We start from the raw sequence: 12,048 nt of genomic DNA, 5'->3' as shown, positions 1-12,048 counted from the left end.
GCCAAATTGAATCAGCTGGAAGGAGTTTTAGCCAGAACAGCTGAATTGAACTAGCCAGCTTTGAGTTCAGAAAGAACAAGAAAGGTTGAGCTTATTAAGCAGCTCAAATCAAATCTCAAAGGCTGAACCATTCTAGGCTAGGTTAGATTGTATGAAGGCTTGAAGCTTCCAGGACTAGGACTAGATTAGCAGAGGCAATAAGCCTCCAAGACAACAATTAGCTCAGGAGAATAAGTTACTTTTACACCTGGCCATAGCTGTCTTCATTCTAGCTCAGAGAGGTCTTGAGACCCAGCTGCTGGCTCTTCCTGCCCAGAACTGGTAAGGAACCCAATTCTAGTTCTGTCTGTTAGCCAGATCTCAGCATAACCACGCTAACCTAGCTTCTTGCAGCACTGTTAATATGGCTGTCACAGGATGGGACAGTCTAGAAGGGTAAACCTTCCTGTCATCCTGCTGCTCCCGTTTCTTAGTTGAGTGTCTAGGAGCCTGACAACAGTGCCCACCCTGTCCCATGCTGTCATAAGGACAGGACCTGGGGGGGGGGGGGGGCTATGCTCCTCAGGGCCCAGTGCTTGGGCTCCACCCTCAGGTGAGCCCTCAGACCTGATATGACTACTGGGGACTTGGAAGCATCATTGGGAGCCTTGGCCACCTAAAAAGGAGCCTGAACAGGCTAATAGCAGAGGCAGAGAGTGGGCCTGCCAGCAGTTGAACTAGTTTTGACTTCAGGCCCTGTGAGAGCCCTGAATGGCAACCACACCGACAGAAGCCCCGCCCCTTGGCAGGCATTCGTGTGTTGCATGAAACAAGCCTATGCAGAGCTCTGCCCTGCCTGGCATCTTAAGTGGACCTGTCACTGCGCTCATTTGTCTTATTACTAAGGAGTCCAGGAAAGGGCACGCAGGCGCATTTGTGAGCCAGGCTCACCTAACCACTGCAGTGCCCCTGGCAGGCCTGTCGAACAAGGAACAGCCCCTTGTTCCTGAGATGCCAGTCCACGGAGCAGATGTCCCTGTTTGGGCTTCTGCAGCAGAAACACCAGTGGTGTCAGCCTGACAGTTTGAAAGGACACACAAAGCCAACAGCTGAAAGGCTTCTTGTAATATTAAAAACCATTTTAAATAAAGTTATCACATTTGCAGTAAAACTTACTTGTCCTGCCTCAAAACAGAAACACCTGAAATTAAAACATAATTTTTAAAAAATCATGAGCCCAGAATGGGCAGGCTGGGAGCTGGCTGGCTTCATCCTCCCGAGGCGCCAGGAGCTTCGGGTACATGTTGCATCTGTGTCTGTGGTCCCTACAGCGTGGCCTCTTGCAGGCTCTGAGGAGCAGAAACAGCCCTTGAGGGCCTTCCCGAAACTCAGCAGGAAGCATCCTGAGCCTCTTCCTGGGAGAGGAGCGGACCTACAGAGTGTCTGGCAGCAGAGCTCAGTCATCCAGGTAGTAGTCCAGCTTGGTGAACACAGTCTTGCAGCCCTTGTCGGAGAAGACTCTCTCCTCCTTGGGGAAGAACGTCATCTCTTCAGCCACCTTGCTTACAATGTCCTCGTCTACTTCATAGCCACGGGACTGCATCTCAACTCTGATGCACATTTTCAGGTGCTTATACTCCAGGGGCAGGAAGGGGACGAAATAATCAATGAGGTTCCGGTCGATAAGGCTGCTGTGCCAGAAGCCGCCTAGGAAAAGACAAAAATGGTGCCATCTGATCTGTCCATCCAGTGTGACTACTGTCCACTGGGGCCAGCCCTGAGAGGGAGCTGGGAGACCACGCCCCACGCCACCCATCTCCAGACACTGAGGGAGAAAGACAGGAGCCGAGAACTGCCTATAAACACTGCCTGGTGATGCTGTGATGGCAAGGTGACAAAAAAGGGACATCTTTGGGGCTCAGTAATTAAGAACTTCAGGTGGTCATGCGCATGTCTTTAATTCAAGCACTCCTGAGACAGAGGCAGGTGGATCGCTGAGTTCAAAGCCAGCCTGGTCTACAGAGGGAGTTCCAGGACAGCCAGGGCTACACAGAGAAACCCTCTCATGCAAAAACAAAACAGGAATGCTTGTCGCTCCTTGCAGAGGACCTGAGTTGGGTCCCAGTACTCGGTATCTACATATAACTCTGGATCCAGAGATGCAACACCCTCTCTGAACACCCACATGCACAAACATGCACAAACATACACAAAAAAGAAAACCCAAAAATGCTTAAAAAGGGACACTTTATGCTTGGAAAGTCCTCTCCAGTGTGCCCTAGAGATGGGAAACAGACTGGAGGGCCACATGCACCACAGTGTATGCTGGGACCTCGGCAGTGTGGCAAAAGCTGGGGGACAGGTTGGAAGGTGCAAAAAGGAGCTAAAGGAATGATATCTCCAGGGATGGCCTCACCAGTCAGTCTCCTTTAGGAAACTACAGTCTGTCCCCAGAGCTTTAGCAGCTGGACCAACAATCAAGAACTGTGCTGCTGCTGTCCGTGCCCAAACCATACAGAGCATCCTGGAAGCAATACCAAGGCTTGCCTGGGTGGTAGCCACCCCCCTCCCCAACACTGGTAAGGCCGTCGCTCATGTCTTGGTGCCCTGCTAACTCATTAATCTTTGCACTCTGGTTCCCAGTGCAAGTTCTGCCAAGAGCCCAGAGTCTATGCCCCCCCCCCGACACACTGTGGTGCCCCGAACTCGGTCAGCACTCAGGGTGGACCTGTGGCCACAGTGAAGAACAAAACTGACTATGGAGCAGTGGCCAGTATAACTTCTGCCTTGGAGGCCTCCTGTGGCAGGTGTACACGGAGCCCTGGGGATGGCAGCTGGGGATATCTGCAGGGCTGGGGAGGCGACTCCGAGCACAGCCAGAATGACAAGGACCCACCCAGCTGATCCACAAAGTGCTCAGCAGAGCCAGTGACTTCAGACGGTCACATGGCCTTCAAAACACTAGCTAGAATGGAGGAGGGGCTTAGTGGTAGGCAAGGCCCTGGGTTTGAGCCTGAGCAACATTAATGCAAAAGCACCCACATACCTCCAACTCAGTCAAATGTCTCCTCCTAGCTCTTCCTCCTAGACAGGGGGCCTACACACGAGCCCTCTTCCTGAGAGCCTCTTCTCATTGTCCACCCAGCACTGCTGTCAAGGGTCTACCACTCAGACATGTCTCTTATCCCATCTACAGCCCTGCAGGGAGGTCCTCTTTACCTTCAAAACACACACACACACACACACACACACACACACACACACACACTCATGCATGCACATATACAATGTTCTGCTGTGTTGCTGCCACATCAGTCTGGATCTTCTATTGTGTGCAGCCATCCTTTTTAGCACCAGGAGAGACTTTTCAACATTTAGCAAAACCTGTCTTTTTTCAGTAGTATTCCGTTTGCACAGGAGTAACAGAGCACAACTATGTTAGCCACCTAACTTCAAGTTAGGTTTCCAAAGAGGCCTGTGGCCTCAACAACCCCAGAACACAGCCAGGTATGGTATCACATGCCTATAATCCCAGCAGAGGCAGGAGGATCTCTTGAGTTTGAGGCCAGCATCCTCTACAGAGAGTTTCAGGCCAAGCTACATAGAGAAACCCTGTCTCAAAAAACAAAAACAAAGAATAAATAAACAAACAAAACCCAGAGCAACAAAGATCTGGTGAGATCACCAATGAACCACCCTCAAGTGTGTCTGCCTCCTGGGGGTCAAGGTCAAAGGTCTGCATGACAGTTGCTGGAGGGGCAGCGGAGCCAAAAGTTAAGAGCTCTGAGGCCTGGATAAAGGCTCCGCACAGGCTGCCCGGCACTGTGCATGCTCCGCCACTGAGCCTGTGTCTTTTGCACAGGCAACAGGCATCTAAGTACCCACTAGGTAACAGGGCAGACAGAATCAAACAAGCAGGTCAGGGGTCTGAGTGTCCGGTACAGTGGGAAGGCCAATGGGCAGAGTTCTAGGGTTCAGCAAAGGGAGAGGCCTTACCAGCCATCACGGGCCCTGCAGCCACCACAGTGGCCTCCTGGTTCAGTGACCTGCTTTCCTGCCACAAGGAAGGAACTTGTGGAGCAAGGTCTCAGCCCAACGGTCAATGGCGCGGCCCAAACTTCCATGTTTATGAACCCTCCTGTGGCTAGTTCTCAATGTCATTCAGATCATGCTGGGTCCGGGAGTACTGAGGGTGCAGGGTCAGGGGTCACAGGCCTGAAGGCCATACTTACTGTTCTTGTTATTGAAGACAGACACGGCCAGGGCGTGCTCCATGTCCCTGAGCTTGATCTCCTCCCTTTGCTTCCCACTCTTCCAGAAATCCAAAGCCACGTCTGTGATCCTCTCTGCCCCCGCATTGCTAAGGAAACAACTGCAATGAGAGGCTGCATGTCCCCAGAGCCCCCAGGTCCAGGCTCTCCCACCGTGCCCCAGCCACAGCCTTACCTGAGGAAGATGAAGATGGCCTTCTGATAGGAGACCTCGTCTACCACATCGTAATAGTCTAGGAAAGGCTTGATGGCATCAATGAGGCCAGCATGCATCTTGTCCATCTCGTCAAAGATGAAGATGGACCGGGCACAGGCGCTCACGTTGCCTCGAATCCACATCTGTAACTGGTCCTGCAGGACAGGAGGGTCCATTCAGAGCTCTCAGTGGGCAATTCTATCGGCCTTGGGTTTCTTTTTTCATGCAGTTCTGCCCAGAGCCTTACTAGTGCTGAGGAAGGCCAGGCCCTCAGAACTTTACCCTAAGGACAACGGCTGTACTTCTGGGGCACTGTGCTGAGCATTACACACACACCTTTCTCCTCACAATCACTTCGTGTGCGGGCAGCACCGTATCTGTGCCACGAGTGAGGACCCTGAGGGACAGAGCATTTCAGCAGCTCTCCTGGGACAATGTAATTAAGCCGGGCAGGATGGGAGTGCCATCCAGCCCTGCCCTGAGCCAAAGCCCCAGGTCTGTGACTCTCTGTTGTGACCACACTGATGCTGTGTCAGCCAGGCAGCAGCTGTGTCCTCAGTGTCACCTGTATCCTGTGTATGTCAGTCTCTTGATAAGAGGCAGAAACCCACCATCACCCTTCCCTCCCTCTGCAGCCCAGCTTGGAGAAAGCAGTGCACAAGCTCTCAGAGAGCCTGCACCTGAGCGTTCAGCATTCTGGGAGGGTGGGATGAGGTTTTCTGAAATAAATTTGCCCGGGGAACACACCAACCATAAGAACACATTTGGAGGTGGACGTGGTCATCTGGCTCTGGGAGCCCAGCTGAGAGAGCAAGAGGCCTAGGCCAAGGGTGAGGAGAAAGCTCAGTGGGTAAAGTGCTTGCATTACAAGCACCCCCATGAGGACACCAGGCATGGGGACATGGTGCCAAGGGGGCAAGGGCAGAATCTCTGGGGCTTGCCTGGTCAGCAGCCCTGGGTCTCAACAAGAGAGCCTGTCTCAAAAAACATGGACAGATCTTGAGGAACACCAGAGATAAACCAATGGCCCCACTCACACAAATGCTCACACACACATAAAATTAAAAAATAAATAAATAAAAACAGAGATCAGGGACAGCCCGGGCTACAACAATGAGCACAGGAGCTGCTGTCTCAAATAAAACAGTGCGGCACAGTGGCACAAGCCTATAATCCCAGGACAGCCAAGGCTACACAGAGGAACCCCACCCCCAACAAGCAAACAAACAAACAACCCCTCCACCTTATTTGTATTTGGATATTTTGGTGGGACAGATGCTAAAGAATGAAATCAGGGCCTCAGTCACTCTAGCCCAGTTTTTTACATAATAAGCCATCTGGTGAGACATGGAGAGCTCTTCAGGCATTTTCCTCAGAAAAATTGAGCCCAGATTCTACATAACATGTAGGTAGATCCAGCCTCCTCCTAAGCGAGGAGAAATCAGCTATGTCCTCTTTAGAACACACTGGCAGCCGCTTGACTGTACATCTACTTGGGGTTTTCCCATCGGCTCCTATGACCACGGGCTACACGGTTCCATTTGTACCTAATGGAAGCAGCAACTCTGCAGGGACAGACCACCTTTCCCCCTAGAGCAGTCGCTCTCAACCTGTGGGTCATGACCCAGGGGGCCACCTATCAGAAATGTTTACATTAGGATTGTAACAGTAGCAAAATTACAGTCCTGAAGTAGCAACAAAATAATCTTATGTTTAGGGTTCACCACGTGAGGAACTGAGTTAACGGACTGCAGCATTAGGAAGGTTGAAACTGCCTTAGAGGAACCTTCCGAGACCCAAGTAGCCTGCTAACACGTGCCAAATGAACACTGATGTAGATCGTTAGAACCCAGCAAGGCAAGGTTTGCCCAGTCTGCTGCCCCAATCTACCAGAGGAGCAGTGTGCAGGCGCTCACTACGGGGCACACCACCCTAAGCAACGCTCTCTCAACATCTCACACCGCCTCCCCAAAGCCACTCAAGAAATGCTTCTGGGCCCCATTTTCTGTTTCTTCCTTCCCCCTCTATTTGTCCTTCTCTCCCTGTCTGTGTTTTCAAACAGAGGCTCACTATGTAGCCCAGACTAACCTCAAACATGCGATCCTCCTGCCTCAGCCTGCTGGGAATACAGGTGTGTAGGAAAACACCCAGCTGACCTCAGGCACAGAGATTAAACATTCTGCCCAAAGCTACACAGTTATGGTGGCCCTGATGTTAAACAGAAATGGGGGGGGGGGTTTGTTTGCACCAGTGAGGGTGAAGCACCATTCTAAAACGAAGAGTGCCCTTCTCAGAGAGGTTAGCTGATCGCCCCAACACTGCACAGCTGGAGGGTGGGCGCGACAGACAGAACTTGAATTCAGGTGCGGGCTGTTATCAGAGTTCAACTCCAAAAGTGGGTTGCAGCAGCGAGTCAAAGCAAATTTAGACTTCCATGTTTCCTCTTCACAATTCAGGAGCGCCCTCAGGTCCCTAAAGTTGGATCTTACTATGTCCCCACTTCCTCAGCCAAGTGTTATCTAGCCTAGGGGTCGCCCATAAAACTCTGGTGCCCTAATTGCCTCCGTGTCTCAAAACCTCTGTCTGTAACTTAAACATCCCCGCCCCCGCCGCCGCGGGCCGGGTGGGGTGGGCGGAGGTGGGGACGTGGAACCCAGAACTCAGCACATTCTGGGCAAGCGCTGGAAACATGGTCCACGCTGCACAGGCTACCCTAGCCTCAGCGGTCGCTCCTCCAGCCTCTGCCTCCGGAATAGCGGATACGACCACGGGCAGCGCTGTCCACATCTTAAAAGAGGAACTGACATTACAGAGCCATGCTGAGGCCCACCCACAGCAGAGCAACCCCAAACCCGGCTCATCCGCGCGGATGGCCGGTTAGTGCTCTCGCCTTGTACAGGGTGATGTTGGAGGCGTGGGGGAAGTGCAGCGTGGCCACAAACAGGTGCACATAGTCACTGTTCAGTCCACCCTCGTAAATGCTCTCTGCGATGATCTTGCTGGCGAAGTTTTTGCCGGTGCCTGTCCACCCGTGGAGGGAGAGGGTAAGGGGCTTCTTGGGTTTCGGGTTGCTTAGGAAACCAGCCACGGCGTTTAAGATGACTTTTTTTGCAAGATGCTGTCCAAAGAGCTTGTTATCCAGATCCTTCTGCAGCGCTGGGAAAGGAAAGATCTCTGGTTAGGAGAGAAGCAACCGGCAAAATGCAGCCCCGTTTCCAGCTGTCAGGGCCTGGTCTGGGGAGCACAGAAGGACCCTGGCGCCGCGAACCCTGCCCTTCCTAAGGCTTGGCCTTGGGACGTTTCGGGCAGCTGCCAGGCTGCGTCCCAAAGCCAAGCGGAAGAGGCACCGTGAGGCCGCCCGGATGAGCTCCGCGCAGGACTGACACCCTACCCCCGACCCCGGCGACTCATCTCTCTGGCCCCGGAGAAAAGTCTGGCCTGGTCGCGGCGCTATCCCCCTGCTACTCGTCCCTGGTGCCCGCCTACCCTCCCGGCTGAGGCTCCGCTTCTGGCCGCAGCACTCGGCGAAAAGGCAGTAGAGGCGCGGGTAGGAGATGTAGCCGGTGAGGACGCCGGCCAGGGCCAGGCCCAGGCTAATGGGCTCCACCGCACGAACCACGCACGGAGCCAGCAGCAGCAGGGCCAGTGCGGCCCGGCCCAGCTTCATGCCCGGACCCGCGCGGTTTGCGCGTCCCAGCGCCCACCGTGCTAGCGCACCGCCCAACTCGCGCTTCCGCTTCCTGTTTCAGGTAGGCTGTCTTCCCGACGCTAGCCGAGAGCCATCTTTGTTAAGGGCAAAGTCCTTTTTGCTTCTGAACCTTGAGGTTATAAGAATCAGGTGCTGGTGATTGTTTTCCCACACCCACTAAATGACAGAATGTTTTAGAACCTTTTAAAAAAAATTACGCAGCAGCCGGGCGCGGTGGTGCACGCCCTGTAATCCCAGCACTCTGGAAGGCAGCGGCAAGCGGATCTCTGCGAGTTTGGGACCAGCCTGGTCTACAAAAGTGAGTCCAGGACAGCCAAGTATCTATATGCATGTGGTGTTCATAAATTCATGTAGGCGTACACACACACAAATGAATAAATAAAAATGTGAATTCCCCAGCTTGTTTCCCTATTACTTGATTCAGCCGTGATAGGTGGTGTGCACCTTTAATTCCAGCACTCAGGAAGCTGAAGCAGATGGATCTGGGTGAGTTTGAGGCCAGCCTAAGCTGCATAGTAGATACTGTCTATTAATAACAATGATAATAATAAAATCTGGCTTTTGTGGGCTGGCACTGTAGCACACCGCTACAATACCAGCACTCTGGGAGACAGAGATAGGTGATCTCTGTGAATTGAGGGCACCCTGTCCTATATAATGAATTCTACAGAAAGCCAGGGCGACAATTAGACTTCAAGATCTCAAAAATAAATAAAAAATTTGATATCTGTGTATTATACTTGTTAAAAAACCCATAAACTGCAATTGTTAATCAAAGCCCACAGTTTATCCAGTTTCTTCCTTAGGGGACCCACTCAGCCCCCCAGTGCTGGGTCCTCAGCTTCCCTTGGGTACTTCTGACACTTGCCTTGCTTTTTAAATGACTTTGAGAGTTTTGAGGAGTACTAAACACTCCAGGAAGGGGAGTCCTGAAAATGAAACCCAGGGCCTCAGCCATTGTAGGCAAATGCTTCATGGAAGTGTATCTCAGACCTTCTGTTTATCTTCATTGTAAGATTTCTTTGGGGTATGTGGGGGGACAAAGTGGGGGCTGGGCTACAGGTCCCATACAAGAACATCGCTCTTCACCTGTTAGCCAGCCATCTCTTCACATCCTTGTTTTTGTTGCAGGATATTTCACCACAGTTGTTTCTAGTTGTGTGGCTCACCCGTAGCACACATCTTTTTGTTTTGGTTTGGTTTTTTTCAAGACAAGATTTCTCTGTATTGCCTTGGCTGTCCTGGAACTCACTTTGTAGACCAGGCTGGCCTTGAACACACAGAGATCCACCTGTATCTGCCTCCCAGAATGCTAGGATTACAGGTGTGAGTCACCTCCCTTGGCCCATAGCACACATCTTTAATATAAAAAACTTTCTGCTTGAATTAAATAAAATCAACAATAGGTCAAGAAGTAGAGCAAGCAACCACTTGACAGAGAGTGACCATAGGTAAGAAAACAAAGACTAAGAGAAAGTCAGGAAAATGGATGTATACACAGGAAGTAGAAGAGAGGGACATTCAGTTCGAGGAGTTTCTGAGCTGGATTGGAAAAGGTTTCCTCTTCCTTCTGGGCCATTGGCTAAGGAGGAAGCCCAGCTGGGTGCCTTCTTCCTTATTATCTAAACCACTATCACAATCAATAAAAGACACAGACACCTGACAGATTATAGAACAGCCTTATGTCACCTGGGGCATGGTTCCCCATTATAATGGACTGTAACCTGTAAGATGAAATAAACCGTTTCCTCCAGTAAGTGGCATTTGGTCCTGGTAATTGAAAGCAAATTAGGACTGTCTCAGAAGTCAAAGTTTAGTATCAGCTATCAAACCGAGCGAACCGCATGGCCCTGCGTAGGATGGGATGGAAAGAGCACTTTACACTGGCAACCCCCTCCCAGGATCCTGCCCAATGAAGAGAAAAACGTCAACATCCAAGAGAGGGACAGTCTACAAAGATTTTCAGGACAGCTCAGCAGTATAGCCTACATTCAAAGAGCCCAAGGTTCAATCCCCAGTAATGACAACACAAAAATCCAAGCCTATATCCCAGAACTAAGGAGGTTGAGGCAGGAGGATCAAAAGTTCAAAATCAGCCTACACTATATATAGCAAGTTGAAAGACAGACTAAAGTTTAGCTAAAAAGGTAAAGGCCGAGGCTGGTCATGGTGGTGCACACGTTTAATCCCAGCACTTCGGAGGAAGAGGCAGGCACATCTCTTGAGTTTGAGGCCAGCCTGGTCTGCAGAGTGAATCCAGGACAGTCAGGGCTACACAGAGAAACCCTGTCTCAAAAAACAAACAAACATAGACTAAGATCAGAAAGGAGAGGAGGACCTCCCCTATCAGTGGACTTGGGGAGGGGCATGCATGCAGAGAGGGAGGGAGGGTGAGACCGGGAGGGGAGGAGGGAGGGGCTTATGGGGGGATACAAAATGAATAAAGTGTAATTAATAAAAGTTAAAAAAAATGGAAAAAAATGGAAATCTATGAAATAAAGTAGATATTTGAAACAACCTAAACAACAAACAAACACACAAACAAAAACTTGTTTGTTTCTTTTTAAACATAATCTCAATCATTCTATTTTACCAATACAGATTCAGGAGCCAGATGCAGGAGTGAAAGCCTGCTACCTCAATGCTACCTGGTATGGGACAGAGGAAAACAAAAAATAAGGAACTATTCTATAGCCACTAATCTCATAATCTTTTGGTTTTTATTTGATTCTTTAAAACTTTTCTTAAGGTATAAATATCTCAAATCTTAAAAGATTATTATGTTTATAAAAACTGTCATGATACTAGTAGTTGTACAGAGTACTAACTATTTCTAGAAATAAGCTTCAACTACTTCCTGTTCATGTTTTCAGGTTTGAGTCTGAAGCAGGTTAAGTAAGACAAAGTTTGTGTACCTCAGATGCATGTAATAGACTGTGGTCCTCAAACCTTTTGGAGATCTGCTGAATACAGCATTTAAAATGCTTTAAGTTTTCTACCAGTCCTAATAGTAAACTTTGAGGTCTTCAAGATGATGACCCCAGTGATAAACCCATCTGGATTGTGGAAACATTAACCACAGGACAAAACTGCCTTGTGCCTCTTCTCCCACCAGGTTCTGGGCAAACAGTGGATACCTTTGGGTTGACAGTCAAATCTTGTTAACAGCTAGGATTATCACTAAGATGACAACCACCACTAAGTATCAGCTTCAGACTACAAACTGCTCAGCTCATTCAGATTGCTAAATTCAAAGGAGACTGATACAAACATTTTACAGAATGTTGAAATCAAAAATACTTAATCCTAAAACTACCAAATACAACCAAGCTCCACATTGTGAAAAGCTTGGCAGAATGAGCTTCATTACTGTAAATAGTTTTACTGTGTTAGAACAAAAATCTTTCCTTTTTGACAAAAAGGAGGAAACTGAGATATTTGTTCATACTGTGAACACTGCGATTGTTTACTGGAAAAATCTGTTTCTAGTTCAGCTTTAATTCAAGAGTTTTCTGTTTGAATCTTGTAAACAGGATAAAATAAAGTCAACCACAGGTCAAGGGGTACAGCAAGCAAGCAGTAGACGGGGAGTAAACATAGGAAAAAAAATAGAGTAAAAGGAAGTCAGAAGGATGGATATAGAAATGCAAAGGAAATAGAAGGGAGGGACATTCAGTTCATTTTTTCTTTTTTGGACATGGCATGGGGAAAGAGGCTTCTTTTTCCTTTTGGACATTGGCTGAAGAGGAAGGTCAGCTGGCTGCTTTTTCAGCCTCTCTGAGCTAGCAGGCTTTCACCCCAGCATCTGGCTCCAGAGTCTTTATTGGTAAACTTGAACGACTGAGATTTTGTTAAAAAACAACAGTTCTCCCTGTGTGCTGGGATTAAAGGCG

The 12,048-nt window shown here is 49.6% G+C and overlaps 1 protein-coding gene across 1 annotated transcript; it reads right to left on the bottom strand.

Moving 5' to 3' along the window:
- Positions 1–1,084: 1,084 nt before the first annotated feature.
- Tor1a (torsin family 1 member A) lies at positions 1,085–8,168 on the bottom strand. Its single transcript, XM_055600723.1, has 5 exons — positions 7,933–8,168; positions 7,337–7,602; positions 4,426–4,601; positions 4,212–4,339; positions 1,085–1,686 (listed from the first exon to the last, which is right to left on the bottom strand). The coding sequence occupies exons 1-5, from the start codon at positions 8,111–8,113 to the stop codon at positions 1,436–1,438; spliced, it is 1,002 nt and encodes a 333-aa protein (XP_055456698.1). The 5' UTR covers positions 8,114–8,168; the 3' UTR covers positions 1,085–1,435.
- Between the last annotated feature and the right edge of the window lie 3,880 nt (positions 8,169–12,048).

Source organism: Psammomys obesus, unplaced genomic scaffold (genome assembly GCF_907164565.1).
Source record: "Psammomys obesus unplaced genomic scaffold, mPsaObe1.curated_primary_1811, whole genome shotgun sequence".
NCBI lineage: Eukaryota > Metazoa > Chordata > Mammalia > Rodentia > Muridae > Psammomys > Psammomys obesus.
Note: the sequence above shows the minus strand (reverse complement) of the source record. Positions and strands in the feature narration are given on the sequence as shown.